The sequence below is a fragment of the Pyricularia pennisetigena genome, chromosome 2, assembly GCF_004337985.1.
Source record: "Pyricularia pennisetigena strain Br36 chromosome 2, whole genome shotgun sequence".
In the NCBI taxonomy this organism is placed as follows: Eukaryota; Fungi; Ascomycota; class Sordariomycetes; order Magnaporthales; family Pyriculariaceae; genus Pyricularia; species Pyricularia pennisetigena.
The window spans coordinates 5085006-5110549 of NC_043741.1; the positions used below are offsets into that span (position 1 = coordinate 5085006).

Sequence of the window (25544 nt, forward strand, 5' to 3'; positions counted from 1 at the left end):
TCAGATATAAGGACAACTTGTCGAATTTCGCCGTTTATAGCGGTATTTTTGGCATTTTAGCGAGCGACACTCCGTTATAAACAATTGAATAATATTTGTAAACATAAACGGTTTATACGTTAAATAAAGCATTTATTAAAACTATTAGCAACGATTTAATTTATATTTTTATTATTACGGCCGAATTAAATACTGCCTGCCCTTAATCCGTCTATGGCGGTGTTAACAATATGGTTTGCTAACAGGGGTTTAGGCATTAGCCTAGGTGCGGCGTGGTACTAACTGCGCTATAAAGGCCTGTAATTACAGGGTTTAAATGCACTAAATTGATTCACTAATTTTGGGATTAATAGCTTAAATTAATTGGTGGGGGAGATTTTGCTTTGTCTCCCTTACATACTTTCCGATATCGAAATGGGGGTCCGCACTAGTTTTAGGGCTCATCCCTGAAGCCCAGAGCTCCACAATTGATCCACTTCGTGGCTCAATTGCGGCTTTGCAATGTACTAGAACGAGCGCGATCTTTTCGGCCAATGTAATTGGTCGAAAAGCCATGTGGCTAAAAGGTACATGGAGCGCTCGGACCCCGCAGGGGTCTAGTCTGAGCACTGAGACTAGGGCGTCTCAGAGCTCAACGATGCCCCGTGTTGTAGTAGAGTAGTCGCAAAATAGGGGATTTGGTTGAGGACTGCGAACTCCCTGCTCAAGGTGTGGATCTATTGTAACTGATCGAGCGGAGGGATATATCATGCCTATAGTCGATGTATTAGGCGGCTCAAAGTCGAGCCACTCTTTCTCAAAACAGCTGAAGTGGTTTTCCGATGAGATGCAGTGCAACTTGGTGAATTGTAGCGCCCTAGCTAGCAGGTCTAACTCAAGCTTTAACAGTTGAGGCACCAAGCCCCTGGGCGTATGCCAACATTCCCAGGTGCTCAAAGCAGATTAATGCGAGCGTTAGACGCAACGGGTGGCTTGGGGATGCAATTTTGGATTAAATAGTCTATAGTAAGGCCTGCCGCTGCCGCTTTCAGGCGGTATTCTTCATCCCAGTACCGGAAACTACTTTTCGGAGGGAGAGGGGGGGGGGGGGGCGAAAGGCTGGGTGTCTGGAGCAAATACTCGTTGATTCTCCGCCAGTTTTCGGGTTTATAAAATTGCCAATTGTATAAAGGGTCCAAATCTGTTGGAAGTCACTCCCGTCCTACGCTTTTCCCATTTAATATAACGAGGGGATTGAGGGCAACCCACCGTAGCTGACATTATGCTGTTTAATGTTATCAGGTGGTGGACAAATATGGGAATTGCCAGATGCGAATGACGTTTGAGTAACTTTCCAAGACTATGAGCAGCCACCACCGCGGGTCAAAAAAGTCCAAGATGGCGTTGGGCTGCCCACTGCGAGGATGTCGCGATCAAGTTGTCACGATGAACCACGGCCGGGTCTGGATCAGGCAGGCCCAAAAGAGTTATGAACTTATGAGGATTCCTCAGTTCTGGACGCAATGATTCTACGTGCCACTAAAGGTTTTGTATAAACATCAGCAAAGAAAACGGCTAATTTCGGCTCAGGAAAAGAAAAAGGAAAAAAAAAGGAAAGAGAGACCCCGTGGCATGAATTTTAGTGACTAACGTTGGGCTCCACATCTCCGACCCCCCTAAAGTCCGGCCCCTAAAAATATCTACTCAGCCACGTCAACCCTTTGTTTTATTTTATAAATATCTAGACGAATTTTTCACTTTAGAACTTGCATTTTGAAGATTCTTGCTCCAAACTTTCCAATGAAACAGTACACTGAAAATCAGCTTCTTGCTGCCATTTCTGACATAAGAAATGGCAAATCAGTTCACAAAACCTCGCAAAAATGGGGTATTCCTCGGAGTACCCTTCACGATCGTTTAAAGGGGGCCCAGTCAATTCAACAAGCGAAAAGATTTTGTCAAAGGCTTTCACAGGAGCAGGAGACCTATTTGGCAGATTGGGTACTTGCGCAGGCCGCGTTAGGCCTTCCGCCAACGCATCAAGAACTACGCTATTTTGCGGAACGAATTCTTCAGGCCGCCGGAGAAAGAAAAAGCCTTGGGAAACATTGGGTTAGCCGTTTTATAGCCCGATATCCAATTTTGAAAACCCAAAGGCCCCGGCGAATAGAAAATGCCCGGGTTAATGGGGCTACAACCGAGGTAATTAAATCTTGGTGGTCCTATTTGAAAAATCCCGTTATCGATACTATAAAACCGGCCAACCGTTGGAATATGGACGAAACAGGTATAATGGAAGGCAAAGGATCTAATGGCCTGGTGTTAGGGCGTAATAAAATCCGGCCATTACAGCGAAAAGAGCCTGGAACGCGGGGTTGGACGAGCATAATCGAATGTGTATCAGCTACGGGGGCTGTTATACCTCCCCTCGTTATATTTAAGGGGAAAAACGTACAGCAACAATGGTTTCCAGCTGATTTAAGTCCTTTCGATACCTGGCAATTTCATGCAACAGAAAACGGGTGGACAAATAATGAAACAGGTATCGAATGGTTAAAAAAGGTGTTTATTCCAAATACCCAACCTTTAACTCCTGAAAAGCGTTTATTAGTTCTCGACGGCCACGGATCACACGTCAGCGACGAGTTTATGCTTGTTTGCCTCCAAAATAATATTCAGCTTTTATATTTACCTCCTCATTCGTCGCACGTTCTTCAACCGTTGGATTTATCGGTTTTTGGGCCGTTAAAGGAAGCTTATCGACGTCACCTGGGATTTGTAAACCAGTTTTGCTGTTCAACGGTTGTTGGGAAACGAAACTTTCTACTTTGCTATCGAAAAGCCAGATCAAAAGCATTTATAGCAAAAACCATTCAATCTGGTTGGCGTACGACGGGGTTATGGCCGGTGAACTTGGCAAAACCACTTTTAAACCCGTTTTTATTAGAAAATAGCAACGCCAACGTCGAAAAAGGTAGAAATAACGGCTTCCAAAGGGATAAAACACCGGAAAGCCCAAACCAAAAAATTAACGACCAATCTTTACTTATTTGGAAAACCCCTAAAACGACCCGAGATATTCGACTTCAACTACAGGAAATTTCCCGGTCCGAAAAAAGTAACGCCACTTCACGGCTTTTGTTTGCAAAAGTCCAAAAAAGCTTCGAAACCAAGGATATCTTATTGGCTGAAGCTCAGCAAAAAATCAGTTTGTTAAAAGCAAAATTGGAGGCGGTACGGCCGGTCAAAAGGAAAAGGGTAATTCCGGATCCCAACGAGCTTTTGGTCAGCAAAAAAAACGTTTATGAAGCACAGGAAAATAATAGGGACTGTTTAGAGGATTTGAACGATGGAGAAGAGGTTAGCGAACCGGGAGAGCCTGACAATGATTGTATTATTGTGCGTTGATAGGTTTACATTTAAATCGGTTTATAAAAGGGGTATTTCGTCGTTACATTTTTCAAGGGGGCCGGACTTTAGGGGGGTCGGAGATGTGGAGCCCAACGTTAGAGTCTAGAATGCATTGTGAGCTCGTGGATACCTCTTGAAGATTCGATTCCATGTAGTGTGTTTCGATGCGCTGCAGCCCAAGGCATGTGCGCATATCAAACCAAGAAAACCAACTCCTTCCGATACCCCGTCTAGACTCGCTAACTGTGCCGGATTGGGGGTTAGTAAACAATCAAACAAATCAATTAAGTTGGGCTAGTGATTGCCTCTCAACTCAATTTGCCGGCCCAAGCAGAGATGATCCGATCAACAGAAAAACCAAGTTTAGCCAAGCCCTAACCCAGTATAAAAATCTCAAGATCCGATTCTGGCAAGGTGCGAACATGGTAGTCATTTACCCGTAAAAACTCGCTAGGATGACCGCAAAGCGGCAAAATGAATACGTTCAAGGTAGCGGCTAGTTTACAGCACAAACATTCACAAAGCCGCAAGCCGAGGAAAGCTATAGTCGAAAATGGCAACGACTGGAGCTTCACGTCACTCTGCATATATACTAGGATATGGGCCACGGTGTAAATAGAGAAAAACTTTCGGCCTGTGACACTAACACCACCATTACCAACCATGGTAAACCCTGAAAGCCTCTGCATTGCACCTCTCGCTGCAATAAAAAATAAAAAATAAAAAAAAGCCACGTGAAGCTACCCTTTTCGTGGTTGGCTGCGATTTGCTGCGCCTAAATATGTATACCCTGGAAAAAAAAAAGGTACCTTCTCGATAAATGTGAGTACGTAGAAGTAGTGGCTGTGATATCTTGGCAGTTCTTGTCCCGAAATGTCCCTGCCAATGAAAAAAATCGCTCCGGCGCGGAGGCCGTAAACCAAAATTTGATTCTAGCTCCGAGAGGGTAAGGCGCCCCAGACATCGAAGCATACGGGCTGTGTGCATGTACGTCTTGGCAAGGCTACAAGCTCATACTATGCTTTGCATTGCCAGCAAGGGCAGATACACTCGTCGGTATATGCCGTAGCGGATGACGCCGGATTATCCGGTCTTTGGGATAAATAGATGGGCTCGCGGCCGCTAAGGCTTGGGGTATGGGAAGCTGATATCATGCTCCATCTAACGTTGGAATAATAATAAAAATAAACAAAAAAAATAAAGCTTCACGCTCAACAAAACAATCTTTCACTTCAAGAAACAAAGGGAAAAAACAACTACGCACAATCCGCCACTATGCGCCCCACCACAATTCTCCTCATCACCACCAGTCTTTTCCACTCCACCGAGGCCTTCAGGTGCGCCATCGGCCAGTACGGGCTATGCACGTTCCGCAAGGCGCCGGGCGAGGAGCGGACGCGCTGTGCCATCGCCTGCAACATCCGAGGTCTCACGTCTGAGTGCATCTGCCCGGAAAACTTTCCCAACAGAAGAAACTGGGTATACGTCGGGAATAACGACTGCATCAGCCAGACCCAGTTCGCGATCCGCTCCCAATGCCAGAACGCCGATCCGGATAGGGATAGATTTCTGAGGCCGTCAGGGTCGCAATCAGAACAGTAGGGATCCGGCGGGACGACTACCCGGGGTTCTTTGGCGATGAGGGGGGAAAAAAGGAATAACGTTTATGGCTGATGGTTGGCGAGGGGGGGATTGTTGGTGTTGGGATGAAAGATTAGGATTGAAATTGGCACTGGGCAGGGTAACTCATGAATATGGCTAACTCAATCGCAATTTGCTGGCTGCATTAATAATAAGGGGAAAGTCTTAGCTGTCATTATTTTTTTATATATTTTTTTTCTATACAAAATAGGGCGTATTTTTTTTTTTTTTTTTTTTTTTTTTTTTTTTTTTTTTTTTTTTTTTTTTTTTTTTTTTTTTTGAACAGTTAACAATATTCACTCATACCAAACAATCCACATGAAAGTCAGCTGGCCTGGCGTGGGATCGCGGGCCGGATTTCAAACCCGGTATCCCCGACGGTTTGCCCGTTCTACAGTAGACCTTCCCCATCAATCACAAGGAGCCCATTCAGAACTGGATATCACATGATTCGTGACATGTGGAGAACGGGCTCTGCCTATAATCTTGAATAATTTTCTGTCTTTTACAACCCGCATTTGACCGTATGGATTGAGCCTACATAGAAACATCTTTGATTTTCTTGATTGAATGTTCCGTCATCTAAATTCAAAAGCATAAAAAAGTCAGTCTATGGTTGAAAGGTTGATTTGCCAAGCCGATAACTCAGCATTGATAATGTTATAATTTGAAGAAAAACACAACTCACAGAAAGGCGGCCAAAAAATGCAGAGAATAAATCCAGTCTCTCAACAGCAAAGAGGGATTATAATGCGACACCAGAGGTTGAAAGTGGTGATCTGGTACGGGCACCAAGCATAAACTCTCGGAAACCTTTCATCGAAACTAATACTCAGAAAACTATACTATGAATTATTTCGGTCATTTCTAGATATTCTGTACAGTCTCTCCTCCTGTTTTACATCATCTCCAATTTTTTCCCGTGTCATAGTCCCAACCAAGTATTCCCATATCAGCGCATGTATTAAACCCAACGTCTTTTGTTTTCTGGTGCATAAACCCTCAACAAGCCCAAAGCAATTCTCTCTCGTCATCTTGAATGGTACGAAACATCCACCACATCCGTCCTCATTATGCCCCCATTCGCCACACCACGATCACCCCCTTTCCCATCCACCACGTCGCCCCTCGACGGCGGCGCCGGCGACGCCCCGGCCACGTACGAGGTCAAAGTCTTGTCTCGGGGGCTGAGGATCTCCTCCTGGCTGTTTGCGTCGTCGACGACGGTGAAGCCCAGCTCGTCGCGCTGCTTCCTGGACTGCTGCTTGCTCCGGTCGCTCAGCTCGAAGCGGTACCCCCTCGAGTCCGAGAGGTTGTTGTAGCCCGTGGATGGCTTGTCCCGCTTGGAGCGGTTGTTGGAGGAAAACGGGTTGCGCTTCAGGATGATCTCGAGCAGCGGCTGGAGGACGGGGATGGAGGCTGCGATTATGATGGCGCTGCCTTCGATTACGGTCCAAACCACCAGGTCGGATGTGTCGTCTGTTGATGATTTTTTTTCGTTTAGTTAAAAAAAAAAAAGTTAGTTCATTCATGTCTTGTAAGCTTGTTTTTCCCTTGTTCCGTCAACAAGGAAACGTACAGGAAAAGTCCATGCTGCCGATGGAGGGTACTCGAGTCGTCTTGTAGATAGCAACGGCGCCGGAGCTGGTAGTATCCTTGTTCAGTGTCTAGCTTCACAGGGAGGCTGCGATTTTTGTGACTGGGTGGGAATCAAGGCACATACATTGATCCAATACCCAGGGCACTGGAAAGCGCCAGTTTTTTCTTCAGGGAGAGTTGAAGGTTGAACAGAACAACTGCAGGGTAAATGGCAAGATAGACATCGACAAACGCAGAAAAGGCTGGCAAAACAGGCAACGTTAGTTGTGCTTATCATCTTACAGCATAGAATCATGGATCAAGCGTAAAAAAAAGAAAAAAAAAGAAAAAGAAAATATCTATCACAAACTTACATCCGGCATACAACCCAAAGTCAATGAGATACTGCACGTCAAAGCAGGTTCCCTCTACGGAAAAGTCCCAGAGCGAGTTGGCGGGCGTGCAGCGGACCAACAGCAGAATACCCGTGACGATGACCGAGGCGAGACACCAGAGTCCCAGCCACCAGAGGAACCACTTGTGGAACCGCTTCGGGTTGAGCAGGCGCGTGAGGAGCGAGACGACGGCTAGCTTGGGCAGGCCAAACGAGAGCAGCCCGGGGACGAAGCCGACGGTCGTCCACAGGATGGCGCCGGACTGTTGGTCCTGCGACAGCGCCGCCATGTGCCGGCCATTGCCGTGGATCACGGCGATGGTGGCGAATGCAACTGCCAGGTAGCCGCAAAACTGTTGTTTGGTATCAGAAAACAAGTGTGAGCTGTCTGTGATTTACTGGGAGTGAAAAAAAAAGAGATGCATGGGAAAATGGGGGAATAAGCGTGAGGAAGCACTTTTGTCTTGTAACGTACCTGGCCGATGATGATGAACCAGTCATCGCTGCGAAGTTTCTGCTTCATGAAGCCATTGACATATACTCTCGACAACACAAACACGGAACTGATCAAGGTGGAAACCCAGCAGGCAACGAGGATTGCCGTGCCTTTGTCCTCGGCCAACCACTCTTCAGAGCCAACAGCAGGCATGGTTAGGCATGTAAAAGCAAAGAAGGATAACCTGGCTTTTTGGTATGGTCATGCGGCCCGCCCAACAGAAGAAGTTCGCCGGGAGGTGCCGATTTTAAAAACCCCGAGACGAAAAAAGGAAAAAAAAAGAAGGAAAGAAAAAAGGAAAAGGACTACGGAGCAGCAAAAAGGGGGGGGGGGGGGCTTCCCTCCCTTGTACTGAAATCCAAAGTAATAAAAGGGATAGATATGTAATCCTGCCATTTCCCCAAGGTCTAAACGTCTCGACTTGCTCACTTTGCCACGGGGTAGGGAATGAGAAAAGAACGACCCAACGACATTTCGATGCAAGCCACGGTAGCACTTCAGCGACCGGCACTGGTTTGAAACTGCAGATTGGCACATTGCACAGGTTTGACGACAGGCCAGGGCCCGGTCGTCGGGAAAGGGAGGCATGCCACGGCGGAAATGCACATGGGCCGCATTACTGCATCTCTTGTCAGTCGATCCCAATTACGAAGAAAAAAAAGCTGGTTTTGCTTGAACCTTGGCCAGGTTGCACTTTGGGATTCCTTTAATATCTAATATCGAAAAGATAACAGAAAAAAACGAGGGGGGGGATGCACACGCCGATCATGTGAAGAAAGCCTCTCTGCCTAGACGCATTGGTTTGGTCTACTGTTTAGTTCCAATTAGACCGAGCTGACCTGATAATCATAGCCGAAGCGCGTACGCCAGTTGGACCCTTGTCGGCTTATTGTGGGAACATGATGCGACTTGGGGGGGCAGGAGAGGATAGGACGTTCAGGGGGGAGGTCTATATGAGAGTCTTCGGATCTTTTGGCCCGACTGCCAAGGCATCATACCAAAATGTGTACATGTCCGATGCATCTTCATCTGCACGTGTGCGACCAACAGAAGTCCATCGACAAGGAAAACCATCGCCAAGAGGCTTTCTTATTGGAGGCCTTGCTCAATGGAGATGACACGATTGCTTGGCGTGAATGAGGCGGGTTGTGCAGGGCTCCTCGCATAGATCCCCACCGAATGTAACCATCAAAAACCGGGTCCCTGGCAAGGAACCACCCGAGCGAACCGCATCAACGTCGACGTAGGGTTCGTTTGCTCGGCACGGTGGAGATGGAAATAGTATAGTCGACAGGGCCAAGCTGCATTATGCGCATACTACTTAGCTACCTCCCTCAACAAGACATGATCGGTTCAATGGGAGCGTCCCAACTAGGATTAGGGGATCAATTTACTATCTAGGTCGTTTCTTTTTTGTACATCTTTCTCCTGTCAAAGAGTAGCAAATTCTCCAGACTTCTACCAAAAACGATGTAATATCTAACCCCCGGTTTGCTCCAAATATACCTAGGTCCCCGGTCAAACCCCCCCTTGCCAAGGCTTGAAGGATTGCCTATCTGTTCCTTTTTTTTCATATCCTGGATTGACGGGGGAAGGCAGGCTAACGGGTAACCGATCCCGTTGCTCCGAGCCTCACTGTGCCCGTATGTATAGGCGACAAATGTTTATGTAATGCGGATGAATGTTTTTTTTTTTTTTTTTTCTTTTTTTTTTTTCCGGATTTTGAAAGAGAAAAGCCAGATAGACGGCAAACACTAAATAGTATTTGCGGCCGAGCTGCCAACAAAAGACCCCGGCAGGAAAAATGTAACAGCAATGGATACCTTTACTGTCGGTCGAACCACGTAAACCACTTAGAGTTGCAACACGTAAATTGCATAGACCATGTAAAACCATGGAAAATCCCCCACTCGACCGCAGAGAACTACTGAACCCGCCGAGAAAACGCCAACATACTGCGATGTCTGCTAGTGGCGGGGATGACCCGATATGGAAATCCCCCAAAAGTTTGAGTTCGCGGGCAGTTGCCGATGGCGGCTTTGCCCACTTGTACCCTTCATCCAAGCCCCCCTCCCCCTTTTTTTTTTTTACCCCTCTTGATGCGGGATGATACAGGATCGTTCTCGGTGTGGTATAACATAGGACGGATGTCCTGCCAACCAAGCGGCGCCGTATCCTATACCAAACAAAAGTCTGCCCCCTGATTTCTCTTTAGCTTCCTTGGATAGAATTTTATTTCTTATTTCTTATTTTTTTCCCTGATCAAACACACATAAACCAATCACTAGACTACAATCAGTTGATAACCCCCTCGGCTTCTCTGTCTCGCCATCATGCTGGCCGCCGAGAAAGTCAGCGACGCCATCAACGGCACCGCAGACGGCGCCACCAATGGAACCGTCAACGGCAGCGCCAACGGCAAGCACGCCGTTGTCGACCTCGCCATCGCCACACAGCCCGCGGACCTGGCCGCGGTGCCGGAGCTCGCCAGGGCCATAGCCGCGACGGCGGACTCGGTGACGGCCGAGGACCAAGAGTCCCGGTACGAGCTGCTGATCAAGGCGCGGTCGCTGGTGCAGGCGCTCGAGACGCCGCGCGAGACCATGATCAAGCACTGCTGGGCGCAGACCTCGGCCATCGGCGCGCTGACCTTTGGCATCGACACGGGCCTGTGGGAGCTGATGGCCCGCAACGGCGACAGGCCGCAGGGCGTCGCGGAGCTGGCCGGCCCCCTGGGCATCGACCCGGCGCTGCTGGCCCGCGTCATGCGCCACGTCGCCGCCATGGGCTACCTCAAGGAGACGGGCAGGGACCAGTACCAGCCCACTGCGTTCATCAAGGCCCTGACCATTGACATCATCAACGCCGGCTATTTTGCCGCCACGTCGGCGTCGGCTGCCGCCCAGTTGAGGTTCCACGACTATGCAAAGAAGCACGGCCTCAAGAACCCGGACGACCCCAAGGACACGTCTTGCAACCACGCCTACAACACAAAGTTGAACTTTTTCGAGTATCAGATCGAGCTGGGCTGTGAGTGATTGCTTTGTTTTCCGATGCATACCTTTTTTTTTTTTCTTTTTTTTTTTTTTTTTGTTTTTCTCTGACAAATACAACTGATAAAACAGACGGCATGCACTTCAACCACCACATGGCCGGCTACCGCCAAGGCCGGCTCCCCTGGATGCACCCCAGCTTCTACCCGGTGCAGGAGCGGCTGGTGGCGGGCTTCGACGCATCGACGGCCCTCCTGGTGGACATCGGCGGCAGCATCGGGCACGACATTGCCGAGTTCCACCGGCACCACCCCACGGCGCCGGGGCAGCTGATCCTGCAGGACCTGCCGGTGGTGATCGATGAGATCGAGCCCGGTTCGCTGCCGGCGAGCGTCACGCCCATGCGCTACGACTTCCTGACGGAGCAGCCGGTCAAGGGCGCGCGGGCCTACTACATGCACAGCGTGCTGCACGACTGGCCGGACGAGGTGGCGGCGCAGATCCTGGACCGCATCAAGGCCGCCATGACGCCCGGCTACAGCAGGCTGCTGATCAACGAGAACGTCGTGCCCGACAGCGGCGCCTGGTGGGAGACCACCGCGCTGGACTTTATGATGATGACGCTGTTTTGCGCAAAGGAGAGGACCGAGGCCGACTGGCGCAGCCTGCTCGAGGGCAACGGGCTCAAGATTGTCAAGATCTGGAGCGGTGGCAAGGGTGTTGAGAGCTTGATTGAGTGTGAGCTGCCATAGATTGGTTGGGATGTTTTTCGAGGACCGTGTAGATGTAGTAGCAGACATATAAATTAGAGCGTCTTTGAACAGATCAAACTTCAAAGCCAGTAGCCAGTTGTGTACGATAATGCCTTGTGGCAAGTCGCCAAAGACGGTGAACTGGTTTGTGCAGAATTCCTCGTTGAGCTCGCCGGTCTCGCCATCGGAACTCAAGATGACCGCAATTTGGACCTGTTGAACGGTTATTTGCACCGAAGCAAAAAAGTCATCAAGTTTTTCGAGAGAGAAAAAAAAAAAGAAAAAAACAAAAAAAGCTTCAGCTCATGGGCTGTGTGCAAGCTTATGAGCCCACCAAGACAAGCGAGATGGCGCTTAATCATGTCCCAATGCGGGTCCTGCCCAAACACACCAATCAGGCTCTGCCTCTCAATACAAGTATACGAGCCACTGTGGGAAGCTTCATAGTGCACGGCCAAAAACATGCCAAGGCAGCCAAGCACAGCCGCAAGCAGCCCCGCCATACTCCCCAGGCTATCGTGTACAACTAGTTCATGGTTACTAACCGAGCCCCAGGACTGAGTGAGGCTCTAGCGTAGTGCCACACAAAGATGAGTCTAGTCCAGTGTAGTTTATTTTTATTTTTAGAGAGGGTTCGTTTGTGGTGATGAATCCATTCCCTAATTACTGTATCGTCGCTTGTATATAAGAGCCAAAGACTCTGCAGCGACGTTCTGTTCAGTTTGAAGAATCATCATCACAAACAATCAGAACAACAACAGTTTGAATAACATTTCCTTTGATCCATATTAAATTTCAATAACTATCCAAACAGCTCCTCGGACCTCAAAACCCACCTCTTCAACCACCACCAAAATGCTCTCCTTCTTCAAGCTTTCCGTCGCCCTCCTGGCCGCCACCCAGCTCGCGGCCGCCCAAACCCCGGTGGCAAAGATCCCCATCGAGCTGGAGCGCCGCGACAACGGTTGCGCGGTCTCTGGCCTCATCAACGGGCAGTGCGCCCGCTTCTTCCTCGGCACGGGCTGCAAAGACATGGTTACACAGATCAAGCCCGACGTAAGTAGTCCCTGCACAGGGAAGACTTTTTTTTTTTTCTCTCTCCCCTTTTTTTCTTGTTCATCTCATGCTAATAAAATTGGCCACAACAAAAAAAAAAAAAAAAAAAAAAACAGTGCCAGGGCAAATGTCACTCTTTCCCCAACGGAATCCGCAGCGTCGAGGCCGCTGGTGATGGAACCCGCGGAACGGACTGTGAGCTCTACTCGGACGACAACTGCCAGACCAGTATGGCGATGGGCAGGACTGGAAACACCATCTTCAAGCGAAAGTGTCACACTGCATCCAAAGAGAGGCTCGCCAAGAGCGTCAAGTGCTGGTTTGCGTGCAAGTGATTTAGCACAGACTTGGGATTGTTGGTGGCTTTTTTGACTTTTGCTGCCATTTTGGACTTGTTTTTTTGGGTTTGTTGTGGAAGCATGTTTGCACTTTTGTCTTTTTACTGAAGCGTTCTTTTGGGGATTATGTCTGGTTTTTTTTTTTTTTGCAGATATCTAGAAACTTGAATTATGAAATGGTCCTTGACTATTGTTATCTGTAAACCACCATGGCAGACCATCTCAGAGTAGACGTAATCTTTTGTCCACTGCCAGGCATAAAAATTCAACAGACTCCCAACCCTCAAATGACTTGGGCCCGGCGGTCGTTGGGTATAGGTATATGCCCTTTACGTCGAGCATGGCCCCTGCGGCCTCGGATCAGGACATGCCATTATGCGATAGTGTCCCAGGTAATTTTCGCAAGAGTATCTAAACACAAGGGAACAATTTTTACTATCGGCTTGCTTGTCCAGATTGATCTTTATGCAGGTCGAACAACTGCGGCAAACGTGTAAAACACTGGTTCGCTCCCACTACCTATAATAACCAAAGTCCCAGAGCTAGGTATGGCAGCTTCAAAGTGGGGAATCGACAAAATACTGATCGAAAACTAGCTGTCTCCCCGAACGGTATCCTGCTCACAGCTCATGACCTGACCATCAATGAAGATTACAAGTAGACCGCATTGCGTGCTTATAAACAGTGGCTCAAAATCGGTGTCGCTCGTTTCGAACTCGGAGGCGTTTGGCATGCAATTAAGTGTCGGCGACGCCGAGGGACAAATGTTGATGACGGAAGCATGAATACCTTTACTTACTCGCTCGTTGGACAAAATTAGCGCTTGCTCACAATGATCCGCTTGTTATAAATCTGGATTCTCAATGCTGACCTTGTCTTAAACCTTGGCCCTTGAGCTAAGTTCGCTCCACAAAGCTTGAACTATGTATATTCGTAACGTTATAATATATTGCATGCCTCTCTAATTGATCAATGGTCCTTCACTTCAGTCGCCCTTTTAACCGCCCACCCTCTTCCACTACCATTTTCATTTTCGTCAAAGTTGCTTCGCCAGTTTTTTATATACTCTTTTTGCTGCATTTCTGTTTTACATAAAAAATACTTTCAAGATGATTCCTAATTCTTCCGTCTATTCTTCCCTTTTTCTACTCTCGCTTTTCGGGAACGCTCTAGCCGCCGAAGACAACTCCTGCGGCTGGCGAATTGGTACCACTGTTCCCCCAATCACCGTTCTACGAAGCCAAGGTTTCAATAGTCTGGCTACCCACGGCTTAGATGAAAATGACCAATTTGTTATAATCGATGTCTTCCCCAATAAACTTCAAGCAACTCTGAGAGAAAAGTTTCCCAAGCGAGTGTTTTACATTTATCACGTTGATTTCGAGAAAGACAAGGCCACTTCCGATCAATTCATGCATTTACCGCGCCGTTAACATCCTCTCGCTAATTACAAAGCCGATTACTTCACAAGACATGTTGAAATACCTTGGTGGATTATGAAAGGGTATGACCTATGCCATCCGATGGCAGACTGGCCAACAACACACAGATGCAAATTTTACCCCAACGACGATTATGGTAAAAAGCCCACGCGCATCCCCTTCTCTCCCGTTTCGGCAGAGGCCAAAGCAAGGGTCTAGAGTGGCATGTAAAAACCTTTCAATCAATAGAGGAAGTAAGTAAAATGCAATGGTCAATATCCCTGTCTTTTGTTTTTTTTTTTTTTTTTTTTTTTTTTTCTGTCCCTTTCTGTTTTTTTCCCTCTTGGAACGTAACCTCGAAAACTCCACTATTTTTAGTATGCAGCAAACAGGAAATCCCATTTCGGGCTAACCGCTCTTAATAGCAAGGCATGAATCTCGGACTTTTCTTTCTCATGCCATGACTCGACCTGAGCCCCTCATCTCCTTCGAGACTACTGTGTAGAACGACGAGAAAGGTCATAAAGAGATACGGGATTGCCTGACAGGCCGCTACGTCTGCAGCAGTGCCTGGTCCTGTATTACTTCAGCAGAAAAGCAAGCCAGGAATGTAAATTGGCCGGAACGCATGAGCCTCTGGGATGAGACTATGATGAGAAGGCCATCTGCTTAGATCATGGAGGGAAAAGGCTTTATGAAAGTAGCCCCAACCAACTACTTTAGACTCTTTACTTTTTTTTTTGTTTGGCCTTTGTTTACTTCCCACATTTACTCGCTTATCGATCCCAGTCTCCAGAATAGATCTTGTCCAAAACTTGCATATTTGGGTACTATTTGCTACGAGCGCCATTGCCCTTCCAACCAAGATAAATTAGTCTTTTGTTCAAGGTCGGGGTGCAGATGTAGTCAAGCAAGAAAAAAACGCTGGGCTCAATCAAAATACTGCCAATCCCAGCAGCACCAAAAGTCAAACCTACCCCCTCGGCCACTTGAGATTTGAAGAGTTGCTTCGAGATCCCACGCTACAAATTACAATTCACAAAACACTATTACTGTCCCCATTGCAAGGCCGGCCAAAATTTACCAGGGAAGAAGTCTATGATCGTATCGAGACCCACAAATCACCGCTAAACACACAAGCATATATCAAAAGAAAAGCCAGCACGGTTACTCTTGAGAAAAAAAGGGAATAAAAGGTCTTTTAGGGGCTTGCTCTTGGGCACACTTTTAAGTCGGGCTTTTTTATATATATAATTTTCGAACAACAACCAAGGCCCACGAGGGCGACAACTCGACAACTCGATAATCTTGCCAGACCTGATTCGCAGTTCTAGTCTCCAATTATATTCCAACATGGTAAACTCGACGAGTATAATTCACCCAAGCAAGCTTCACTGGCTCGTCTCGCGGCCTGCAGAAGCCTGAGGACATCTGGAACTCGAGATTCTCAGCACCTTGTGGCCCACGATCAATTAAATGCCAAAAGTAATTTGTCGTCTTTTTGTGCCAATAAGCTGCCACTGTTACCTGTCCTTTACCTCTACTAAGAAAAAACGCGTTTTCGGTGGCTGGCCTCATTCGGATGGCAACAGATAAACCTGGGATCGAAAGTGACGTACGAGGGGATTGCTCAGCCAAATCGGTAGAATTGACGATTTCGACTTTGCGGACCCGGTACCAAGCTTTGACAATTGCCTTGTCAGCGACAATCTAGAGCTGATACCAAAAGCAGTGGGCGGTAATAATGGAGGAAATGGGCTTTTAAATGTATTGATACTTGTAGGAATTTGTGGAAAGGGCGTTGTGGTTGCAGTGGATGGGACAATAACGGTCGTAACAATTCGTGGGTCTTGTCAGTCCACAAGCTCACGCTTGGACAGTTAAATCGTCTTGGTGTGCATGTCTATGCTCGGAAAATAAGGCTTCACCCTTTGAACGTAGCGTATGTCTAGTAGGCAAGTGTAATATGGTCATCGGAACATTAAGGAAGCGTTCAGGTTACAGGTATAATGTAACTCTGATAAATCTCGATGGTACAATCGCCGCTGGTTCTGTATTCTTATATTCCACATCGAACTTCGGTACTCTTGGAACTCTAGCCGTTCAGTGCAAATATTGATTTCCAATTGGCTCAAGTTATTCATTATAAACCTGAATTCTAGAGAGAGGCTTTGTTGGAACCCTTCCTGGACTATACCCCAGCCTCCGCAACCTTTGACGAATCCCCGTCCTAGAGAATATGCGACCCTGGGTTATGTATATATATATATATATATGCTTGTATTTTACTCAGTTCCCAGTCTAAGGAAGTAGATTAAAGATTAAATAACAGAAGCACCTCATTTGATAAACCATAACCTGGTGTAGGAAAAGTGCACCGCTAGATATACACCCACACTGCTTGATCAAGTCTGTTCAGAGTGGCCAAGACCCCCCTGCGACGAAATCTTTGCTGCTTCTCGTAGACCTCATGCATTCACCGCTCGATAAACGTCCCATTGCGGCGCCAAGACATAGACCTGCGGCATCTCAAGGATGTTGCTGAGGCAGCATTCCTTATAGGGCAGGCAGTCGGTCGGATAATGGAAACAACAAACTTGTCCGTCACGGCAAGCGAGTGGATGTAACAGGGCGGGCAGAACAGCGGCGTCTGCCACGGCAGCCTAGTCGGGTTTGCTATTGATAAATCCAGCGCAAAGACCGACAGGATTCCATTGGTGGATATGATGTAGGTGAAAGTCTGGCCTCTCCCGCGGTCCTTGGGCGTCTATATGCAAGCGAGCCCTTGTCGACCCATCGCCGTCTCCAAATCGTGAGCAGGTCTCTGTCCCCAGAGCCCCAGAACGCCACAACTGAGACACCCAAACCCAGATATCAGCAGGATCTCGAGCCTCGTCTGCCTGGTCTGGAAGCCGATGCGAAAAGTCTCAGAGGAGAAGCTTCTCTTGTAATGACACCTGCCCGCAGCGCCGTCGACTCCCAGCCCCCGCGGCTTAGCAGAGAATACGCCGGATGGCACCGGTGGCGAGCCATGTTTTGGGTTTAGTGACGAGCCAGATAGCAACTATTTTGGTGGACACAGCTGAGATGCCCACTGAAAAGAAAAGACGAAAAAAAAAGAAAAAAAAAAAAAACTTTTCCAGTTGTAGATTTTTGGTCATGCACTCACATTACAGTAATTTTACTACTTTCTTTTTCAATTACATGCAATTACCAAAAGTGAAATAGTTGGGAGTGGACCACATGAAGCTGCGGTTTGGGCAAAGCTATACTGACTACCAGGTTTTGACTTTTGTTAATAATAACCTCAAACGTATCAGAAGTTTGATACACAAGATATGAAAGTCTAATTGGCTTGTACCTAGACAGTTACCCTTGGGTCTACTAGGTAGGATAGGGGGTGTCGAGTCGTGCGATGCCGCGAGCATGATCGTCCAGTGAGTCGCTGATCTGACATTACTAAATATCCGCAACTATACCCGTGTGATCAAAACATCGTGCTCCATTTTTGATGCTGACAGGGAGGGGATGAGTTATAAAGCTTAGGTGCGGCATGGTTTACCACCATTGAAGCGTACACTACTAAATGGGTTGTTAATTTCAAGGTCAAAGGCACCAATTTGACCAAATACGGCGAATGGCGTTATTGAAAGCACAACTGCGGATTTAAATTAGTCTGATTACGGGCTATGGCATCCAAGACTAGTTGGTGGTGATGGTGATAGCTATAGTGACAAAATTCCAGCAGCGCTTTCAAAGAGACGCACAATTGTTCAAAGTTAAGTGGCAAATGCGGCTCGTATAGTCAAGGGCTGCCAACAATCCAAGCCCAACCATCTCAATGCCCCCAAAGAATAGATAGTCCCAACCAGCAACCACAATGTTCTACCACATCCCATATCCTTCCACCTTCTCTCGTCAGGCGCGCCGGCTGTTCGAGGAGTTTAGAGACCGGTCTCTGGCTTTTCTCGAGGGCCGCGCAACTGCCCCCCACCCACGCCGGGGATTTTTTAACTTGGGGCTTCTTGCGTTTTATCTCTTGCACTCAGGATCCTGAGCCTTAAAGAGGACATAATCGCCCAGGATTGTGGCTCTGCAATCTCCGTTCCCCGCACAAGTGCCCTGTCCACCGGCGCACGGCTTCACTTTCTTGATCACTTGGGTTGGGCCTTGAGGGTCACGCTTCGCGGCGACTCTTCCCTCGAGGCCGGGCATGGCAGCTTGCACGGCGACGGCGGACAGCATGCTGATGAGAAGGGGCGAAGAGAATTTCATGGTTGATTATTTCTTTTCTTTTTTTTTTTCTTTTTTTTTTGGTATCGAAATCAAGTAGTGAGCGTGGGTATAACTATTAAACCCAGACTGGCTGGCTCGGATATGTAAAGCTTGATAAAGGAGAAATGAGTGGGAGTCGTTGGCGTGGAATTTTGTGTTAGTGTAACGTGCAGGCGCCGGGTTTTTATACCTGTAAATGGTCCTATTTATAAATTGTTTTTGTGTTTTCCTTTTTCGAAGCTTAGTAGGGTCGCATCGTTTGTGTTTCATGTTTTAATGGACTGACTTGATTTAACACAGCCTGTCCAAATCTGAGGTAGGTTTTATGTGCTTGTTATGCCCGAAAAAAAAAAAAATCTAAAAAAAAAAAAAAAAAAAAAATCAAAATCTGGCTGCAATACGAGGGCAAAATTACTCAGCAGCGCCTTGCACAGCAAATTGTGGAGCAGCAAGGCCTCCCCCTCCCGCGGCCGGGGCAGCTGCAGCGTGACCAACTCCCCAAGCGCCTCGCACCCGCACGCCTCGCACGTCGCCCAGACGCAGTACCGCCGCCACGTCAGGTGCAGCACCTTGGCCGTCGTCACCTGGTAGTCAAAGTGCGAGGGCCCTCCCAGGCCCACCATGTCGACCACATCGAAGAAGGCGCTGGCTCCGCTCTCTTCCTCCTCCTTGGCCAGGGCCGCCACGGTGCGCTCCAGATTTTGGTAGGCGCCGTCGTGCTCAATGATGGGCTTTAAGAGCTTCTCTCTCGTCTGTACGAACTGGCGCGACACAAACGCGTCCGGAAAGTCAAAGCCCTCCTCGACGTTGTTGGCGGGCATTTGGCACACGTTGGGCTCGCCGTCCTCGGGGTCCAGCTCGGGCCTCACCAGCAGCGGCGTGTTGTCGCCGATCTTGACGTGGGCGCCACGTCGTCAAAAGTGCCTGATAGTCATGGCGCGCTGTGCTGTAGATCTTGTGTATGCCAAGTCTTTAAAAATGCCTGTCTTGAGCTCCGGCGTCCACCATATGATTCCACGTAAGCAACTACATTACTCTATTTTTCAAGCAAAGGTATAAAGCTGTCGCAACTTCCCACTCATCTGCGACACACTAATGTATGTAGTCGTGCACACAGTTCAAACACCCCATCCACGGCCCGCGAAATACACCGAGCGATACTGACAGGTGCCACGAGTACGATGCGCCAGACATGGGCATCTTGAGGAAGGTGGCTGCCTTTGTTCTGCGTGGCAGAGACGTCGACGTCCCACACATGCGACACTGTGACGAAGCGGACTGGGACTACTGACGAGGTTGGATGCTCCTATATGCTCGTCGATTTTACAGCGGGGAAGCTTTGGATGCCCCGGTTCTCTGACTGTCTTTGTAGACTTGAGATAGAGGTTATGGCTGAAACTTGTCTAGCGATCCGTAGTCTTCTTTCTGGGATCTAGGTATAAATTTGACATCGCAGTCAAAACTAAGTTTGAAATATGAGCGGCCAAAGAGATTGGAATCAACGCATGCTTAGGAATAGTCTTAGTGTCCAGGTAAAACTCAAAACAAACAATCAGAAAGCAAAGTTTTGAATGCCTACCCACAACATAAGGCATTTCAAAACATGTCTGTATTTTTTTTTATTTTTTTTTTTTGGCTTTGAAGAACTTCAAGAGAGAGGCAGGAAATATGCAGTGGAGTTTCTATTTTTAGAAAGCTTGTATGTTATGCTTGTTTGTATTATCCAAATATCATGACAGATACAAGAGTTAACTAAACAGATTATTGTGTAATCAATCCATCGAAGAGGAATATAACCTTTCTATAATCTAGTATGGCCGTACGAGCAGGTAGCTAGCTGTTTCATTCTGCCTGTCCGGATCTTGGAGCTAACGAGTCCAAGAAGGTACGTGTATGACACTGGAACAACAAACGACCAGACACACGTACGTCCATTTTTCCCCCCCTGCGAACTCGTAAGCACAGCCCCTTCATAAAATAAAAGCGACATGCTGAAAGAGCTCAAAGGTAGTGCGAGGGGATAGTCCCAGCTGATAAAAATACAAAAAAGGACCCGCGGTCTTTTGTTTGAGTATCTCACCCAAGCACCCAGCCTGGTGCCAATGGGTACCAACATATTGCTCAACAGCGCAAAGTATCTAGTGACCCATTCATTGATAAAGTGAAAGCAGCATTGAGATACCTAACCAATAAAGACCAATGCAAGGATCTCTTGACGAAATCAATGACCGCCTTTGTATCCCTCGACTCTTCGAGGCCCTCAAAACTTGCATTACACGTCAGTCAGCATCGCAGGGAGTAGAACCCAAGTTTGAAAATTCCAAAGCAGAGAATTTCAAATATCTAACCGCGGCCTCAAGACCCTATGGAGACTTGCACCAAGCTGTGGCCGCCATGTATTCCCCCGGAAAGGACGACGGCTGCCACGATGCCAAAATATTAGATGCCATTGTTACCACAGCTCTGACGGGGTTATCGTTTGTGACGCTGCAGGCTTCTCTAGCTAACCCAAGACTGTGAACGTGACATCGTTGGCTGTGTGAATTTGGCTATACTCGGCAAGACCCATTTAACTATCCATCAAGGCCTCCAACTTCAAAATAACAAGTAAAGGCGTCAGGAGATGGGCTCCATCACCATACGAGTGCGGGCTGACGGAACTGCGCGGCTGGATCTTCGATATCGAAGACCTATGCTAAAGTGTCTGCAGTGCGATTTCTACAATGATGGGGGAGGACCTAGAGTAACAACACCCTCAGGAGTAGGTGACTGCAGCGTGCTGTCTATCAAGCGCTGCATTTTCGAGCGTGATCGTATGATTACCATCTTGGATGAGGGTGGGTATGTCATTGACCGGGAGTCCAAGTACTTGCGTGAGGGTTGGGTGTGAGCCACATAATTACAAGTCAGAGCACCTTTCAAACCATCGTCTCAAAAATAAAAATCCTAGTGATAAACCCACAAAAAATACCATGATCATGGTATTGACAATCATTATAGCCGCGGCAATACTGTCACACATATCAAAGGAATCAGGGACCTCCGAAAACTCTGTCGGTCAGAACATCTAGAAATTCAGCGCTCGGTAATCAGGGTTGATCTACAAAAAAGTCCAGTCGTCTCTTGTCTCTCCTAGAAGATAAATACAAACATGCTGGCCACCCGACCTCGACCATGCGTCTCGTGACACCAAGAGTCATCAGCGATAACAAGGCCTCAGTCCCTGCCCTTCACGAGCATCCCATTCTCGATTACCGTCCACATCATGCTCCAGAATGAGCCAGATTCGCTATTAGTACAATTGAGAAAAGGATTCCCACCCAGGGAGGTGAATCTTGTCGAGTTGTGACACTCCTGACCGTACTTGGATACCATACCACTCATTGGCTTTCGTCGTCATCCCACCCAATGCGGTGACAGGGCCTGTGACAGGATGTACGACCAGAGCGACAAAGAGACGCAGGCCCCTGTGCCCACCAGACACGATAATATTAGTATTTAATGGCGTCAAAGTTTTTGCTGTTCGTATTGCCGTGCCAAGCGGCAGAAACAACGGCAGAGAAGTGACGCAATGTTGCTTGCAGATGATGCTGAGCGCAAAGATGGTTGAGGAAAAAGACAAAGTGACAAACTGAGATGCGCAAAGACGAAAGAAATACCCAGTAGACAAAGATCCGTGAGAATGACAAATGGTGACAAAAGAGCCAAGACCTTTGGTGGGAACTCATTACAGGCGAGACCAGTCAAAGTCGCCAGGCATCAACTTGTCGTTTTCTCTTTTTGTTTTCGTGTTTTATTCTGTAGACTGCTCGTTTGAGAAATCTGTCGATAAAATTTATGCCAAGTTTGTTATAAGGCCGATGATCACAGCCAGAATAGGACCGTGTACACAGTAACACCAGACATGACCCACGATAGGGCACTCCATTGAGTATTAACTCCGGCGTTTATCGGAGGAGCAGCTGGAGGAGGAGATGCAACAGGCGGCCCAGACGGCTGTGCGGGCGGGGTCATCATGCCTTCGGTGGGTTTCGGGGTTGGAGCGGGAGTTGGTGTTGTACCGGCCGGGGTTGTGGCTGGGCCGGCATTAGGCGGTGGAACTTGGATCTGGCCGTCCGTAATCTGGGACACCGGAGGGGCCGATACGAGCGGGACAGAGAGACTAGCACAAGGGGTAGTGCGGGCTTGAACTTGTCCTAGAATCCGGTTTAGCATGGTCAGCCTGTAGTTCTAGCGCGAGCTTAATGACCGCCACTGACGCCAACGTGGGGTGTGCCTGTGAACTAGCAAAACTTACCATCGCCGATCTGACACATAGCTATTGGCACCACCGTAGTGATTACCTGTGGCTGGCCGTCGGCAATAGGGCGTACGATCGTTGTTGTTACAATGTTGGTACCGACAACGTGCCCCACACCACCTGGGCTGTTGACATCGGAGCCGGGACCGCAGGGCATAGCTTTGAGAACGACCGGGTCGCACTGCGGAGCCCAGTTGCGGTCATACAAGTTCCAGAAGTCGCCTGACTTGCATTGCCAAAACTGAGTCGAGTTTCCCAGAGCCATCAAGCCATTGGGGCAGAGAGAAAATCCCGCTGTGTACAAGGCACCGGCCTGTGCAGGCTGGTCGAACTGGAACTGGTAGTTGGACGCGATGTATCCGGTACGCAACAAGGCGTCTTTGGTGACTGAGTTGCTCAGGGTAACAACAAGCACGCCATCATGGCCGCACTCCTTTCGCTTCTGAATAGCCTTATGTCAGTAGCTGCCGGCTTATTGCGCAAGAATATTTGACTCTTTTGGAGATGACAGGGTCCGATATATCGAAAGAGCTCGACTGTCCGGACGTGTTTGGCCCAGGCCGATACCGATAGAGATGACCCAAGAGGGACAAGAAGGAGGAAAATCAATGTCCCATTATCTGGTAGACTTACTCGAAGACTGAGAACAGAATCACCATCGCGCTTCGCCAGCTTCGCAGGGATAACCGTGACCTCGAACTTTCCTGGGAAGCTCGCCTGGCATCCGGCTGGGGCTTTGGTCGGCGGGGAAATGTCAGCGGTGACACCTTGAGCGTTGACCGCAGCGGCAAAGATGCCGAGCAGAACAGCGAGCCTTCCAAGCAGGTATGACTGCATTGTGAGCTTTGGCGACCTCTAAGAGCTGAAGTTTCGATCTGATCAAGCCTAAGTTGAATCTGGTCGGTTGCTTTGTAGGGAAAAGAAATGCCCAAAAATCAGTTTATGATTAGCAATTCTTAAGTTTGAAACGCGTGGTAGTAGTATTGAACGAACGAGACTCTCGGAAAGAAAATGCAGAGGTACTCTGGTTTTAATTTCGCAAGTGAAGATGAAGTGAAAATTTTGACGAGGCTGGGCAGTGATTCTATGGCATGGGGGCGGAGCTGACTAGTATAGGTAGGCGTCTGGAAGCAGACGAACGGAACCAACTGGAATGCGAGGAGGGCTGGACTCGTAAGGCAGCTGGAGCTCATGAGCCTGGGCCAGCTTTTGCGGACTCACCTTTTTTTTTTCGTTACGGGCTACTGGTCTCGCCTGACAGGGAGATGGTAAGAACGGATCAAGAAAGAACGGCTGGAAAACGAATGTGCGGGTTGATGGGCTTTTTTTCTTGAAAAGGAAAGCACGAGGAGTAGATGGAGTCGAAAGATGGTGCCTCAATGAGGGACAAATCTGCAGCGGGGCGGGTCTTGTAGTTACTTTGTTGAGGTACGTACGGACCAGGAATTTCGCCGCCTCTACCCCTTGCCTTTTGACCCCCCCAGGCAAGGTGTTGAGAGACAATCAAGGGAGCACAGTACAAGCAAGCCCGGAAAACGCTACATGGCCGAGAGGCAACAGAATGACCCCACGGACAGTCTCCGGTATTCGGATGTGACCCTCGCGAGAGGCTCCATGAGGTTGGCGCGCTAATGCCGTGTTTCTGGCATGGCGTGGAAATGGCGGAATGTTAAACGCAACCACGGAGCAAAAATGCATGCCAAATGCGACTTGTTAGGCAGGCAGTGATGACGGACTGTGGATTTCCGAGTGAGCAACCAAACACCTACTCCCCAACTGCTCGATTTGATATGCCCACAACAAGACATTATTCTGCAATAAATTTGATACGGAAAGACCAGCAGAACAAGGATACCATACCACAATGACGGGTAATTTGGCAAAGTATTCAAGACATTGTAGGGATGCGACTGATATATGGCTGTACCGGCAATCCCTAGATACAGAAAAAAAGAAACAGCCGGCCCAGGCAAGTAAACAAACATGTATGAACCAGTGACGCGGGAGCATACGACCATGTCACTGAACTTGATTGTGTATGGCACGAAACAAACGCCACACTTCACCCTTGCAGCAGTGCCACCCTATAGCTGCAGCTACAAGGGATTGGATCGGTCTGCCCTTGAGGCGATGGTCGCTCACACATGGATGCCGTGTAACGTACGATAAAGTGCCTACCATGAAAACTACCTTAGGTAGCTCAGGTTGGTGGCTCATGTTGCTAGGTAGCTAGTTGAGAGCAGACTACAGTCGTGTTAAGGCAGACACTGGTGTAGTAAACTCACTAGGCCGTTGCCATACATATTCGTGGTTGTCATGGAACGCACAATAGTAGCTGTCACTGTCAATTAGCTTATAAGGCTTACCTAGTGAGGCAATCTGATACAACCAACTCCAAGGCAGAAGTAAACGAACGACGAGGAGGCTGATGATCCCCACTAGGTCAACTCCACTCGACGGAAGCGGCTCGTAGATCCGTGTGGGGCACTTTGAATGGTAAAAGTGGTAAACAAGACGCTAAGCTTCCTTGCCCTGGGCTGTCCACGGTAGTGCGCGAGATGTAATGCTTGGCTATGGGGAACGCAGATGTACCGCAGTGGTTGGAAACTAAAAACATGCCTCGGCTGGTCGATGATTCAAAGATTCAAACCCACCTACTAACATCATGCAGTGCTTGTTAGAACTGAACACAAATTGCCCGGTTTCCGTTGTGCCATGCTAGCACAATGCCGATGTCGGCTGCCCGCATCACCTTGTTTGTGTGAAGTAAAAAAGAGATCTCGGGTCGGAATCTGCCGCGGGGCGCAACTTGTTGTAGCACGTAACTACGAGTAAGTACCCCGGCCGTGAAGATTTGTGCGATTTGCAAAAGAGCTCGAAGCCAAACATGGGCGCGGATATTTTTGCTTG

At 48.3% G+C, this 25544-nt stretch overlaps 6 protein-coding genes across 6 annotated transcripts; 3 read left to right on the plus strand and 3 right to left on the minus strand.

Annotated features, from left to right (window-relative positions):
- Positions 1–4665: 4665 nt before the first annotated feature.
- On the plus strand, positions 4666–4992 carry PpBr36_01429 (uncharacterized protein; the record flags this gene model as incomplete). Its single annotated transcript, XM_029888615.1, has 1 exon — positions 4666–4992. One exon carries the CDS (start codon positions 4666–4668, stop codon positions 4990–4992), a length of 327 nt encoding a protein of 108 aa, XP_029752482.1.
- A 1069-nt stretch (positions 4993–6061) lies between these two features.
- PpBr36_01430 (uncharacterized protein) lies at positions 6062–7652 on the minus strand (the record flags this gene model as incomplete). Its single annotated transcript, XM_029888616.1, has 5 exons — positions 6062–6510; positions 6611–6675; positions 6755–6872; positions 6984–7356; positions 7479–7652. The coding sequence occupies 5 exons, from the start codon at positions 7650–7652 to the stop codon at positions 6062–6064; spliced, it is 1179 nt and encodes a 392-aa protein (XP_029751403.1).
- Positions 7653–9832: 2180 nt separating this feature from the next.
- Positions 9833–11244, plus strand: PpBr36_01431 (uncharacterized protein; the record flags this gene model as incomplete). Its single annotated transcript, XM_029888617.1, has 2 exons — positions 9833–10529; positions 10625–11244. The coding sequence occupies 2 exons, from the start codon at positions 9833–9835 to the stop codon at positions 11242–11244; spliced, it is 1317 nt and encodes a 438-aa protein (XP_029752409.1).
- Positions 11245–12099: 855 nt separating this feature from the next.
- On the plus strand, positions 12100–12635 carry PpBr36_01432 (uncharacterized protein; the record flags this gene model as incomplete). Its single annotated transcript, XM_029888618.1, has 2 exons — positions 12100–12300; positions 12417–12635. The coding sequence occupies 2 exons, from the start codon at positions 12100–12102 to the stop codon at positions 12633–12635; spliced, it is 420 nt and encodes a 139-aa protein (XP_029751222.1).
- A 5456-nt stretch (positions 12636–18091) lies between these two features.
- On the minus strand, positions 18092–19534 carry PpBr36_01433 (uncharacterized protein; the record flags this gene model as incomplete). Its single annotated transcript, XM_029888619.1, has 3 exons — positions 18092–18305; positions 18830–19227; positions 19484–19534. The coding sequence occupies 3 exons, from the start codon at positions 19532–19534 to the stop codon at positions 18092–18094; spliced, it is 663 nt and encodes a 220-aa protein (XP_029751223.1).
- A 2664-nt stretch (positions 19535–22198) lies between these two features.
- PpBr36_01434 (uncharacterized protein) lies at positions 22199–25121 on the minus strand (the record flags this gene model as incomplete). Its single annotated transcript, XM_029888620.1, has 5 exons — positions 25001–25121; positions 24920–24969; positions 23268–23489; positions 22632–23085; positions 22199–22530 (listed from the first exon to the last, which is right to left on the minus strand). Exons 2-5 carry the CDS (start codon positions 24950–24952, stop codon positions 22199–22201), a joined length of 1041 nt encoding a protein of 346 aa, XP_029751401.1. The 5' UTR covers positions 24953–24969; positions 25001–25121.
- Between the last annotated feature and the right edge of the window lie 423 nt (positions 25122–25544).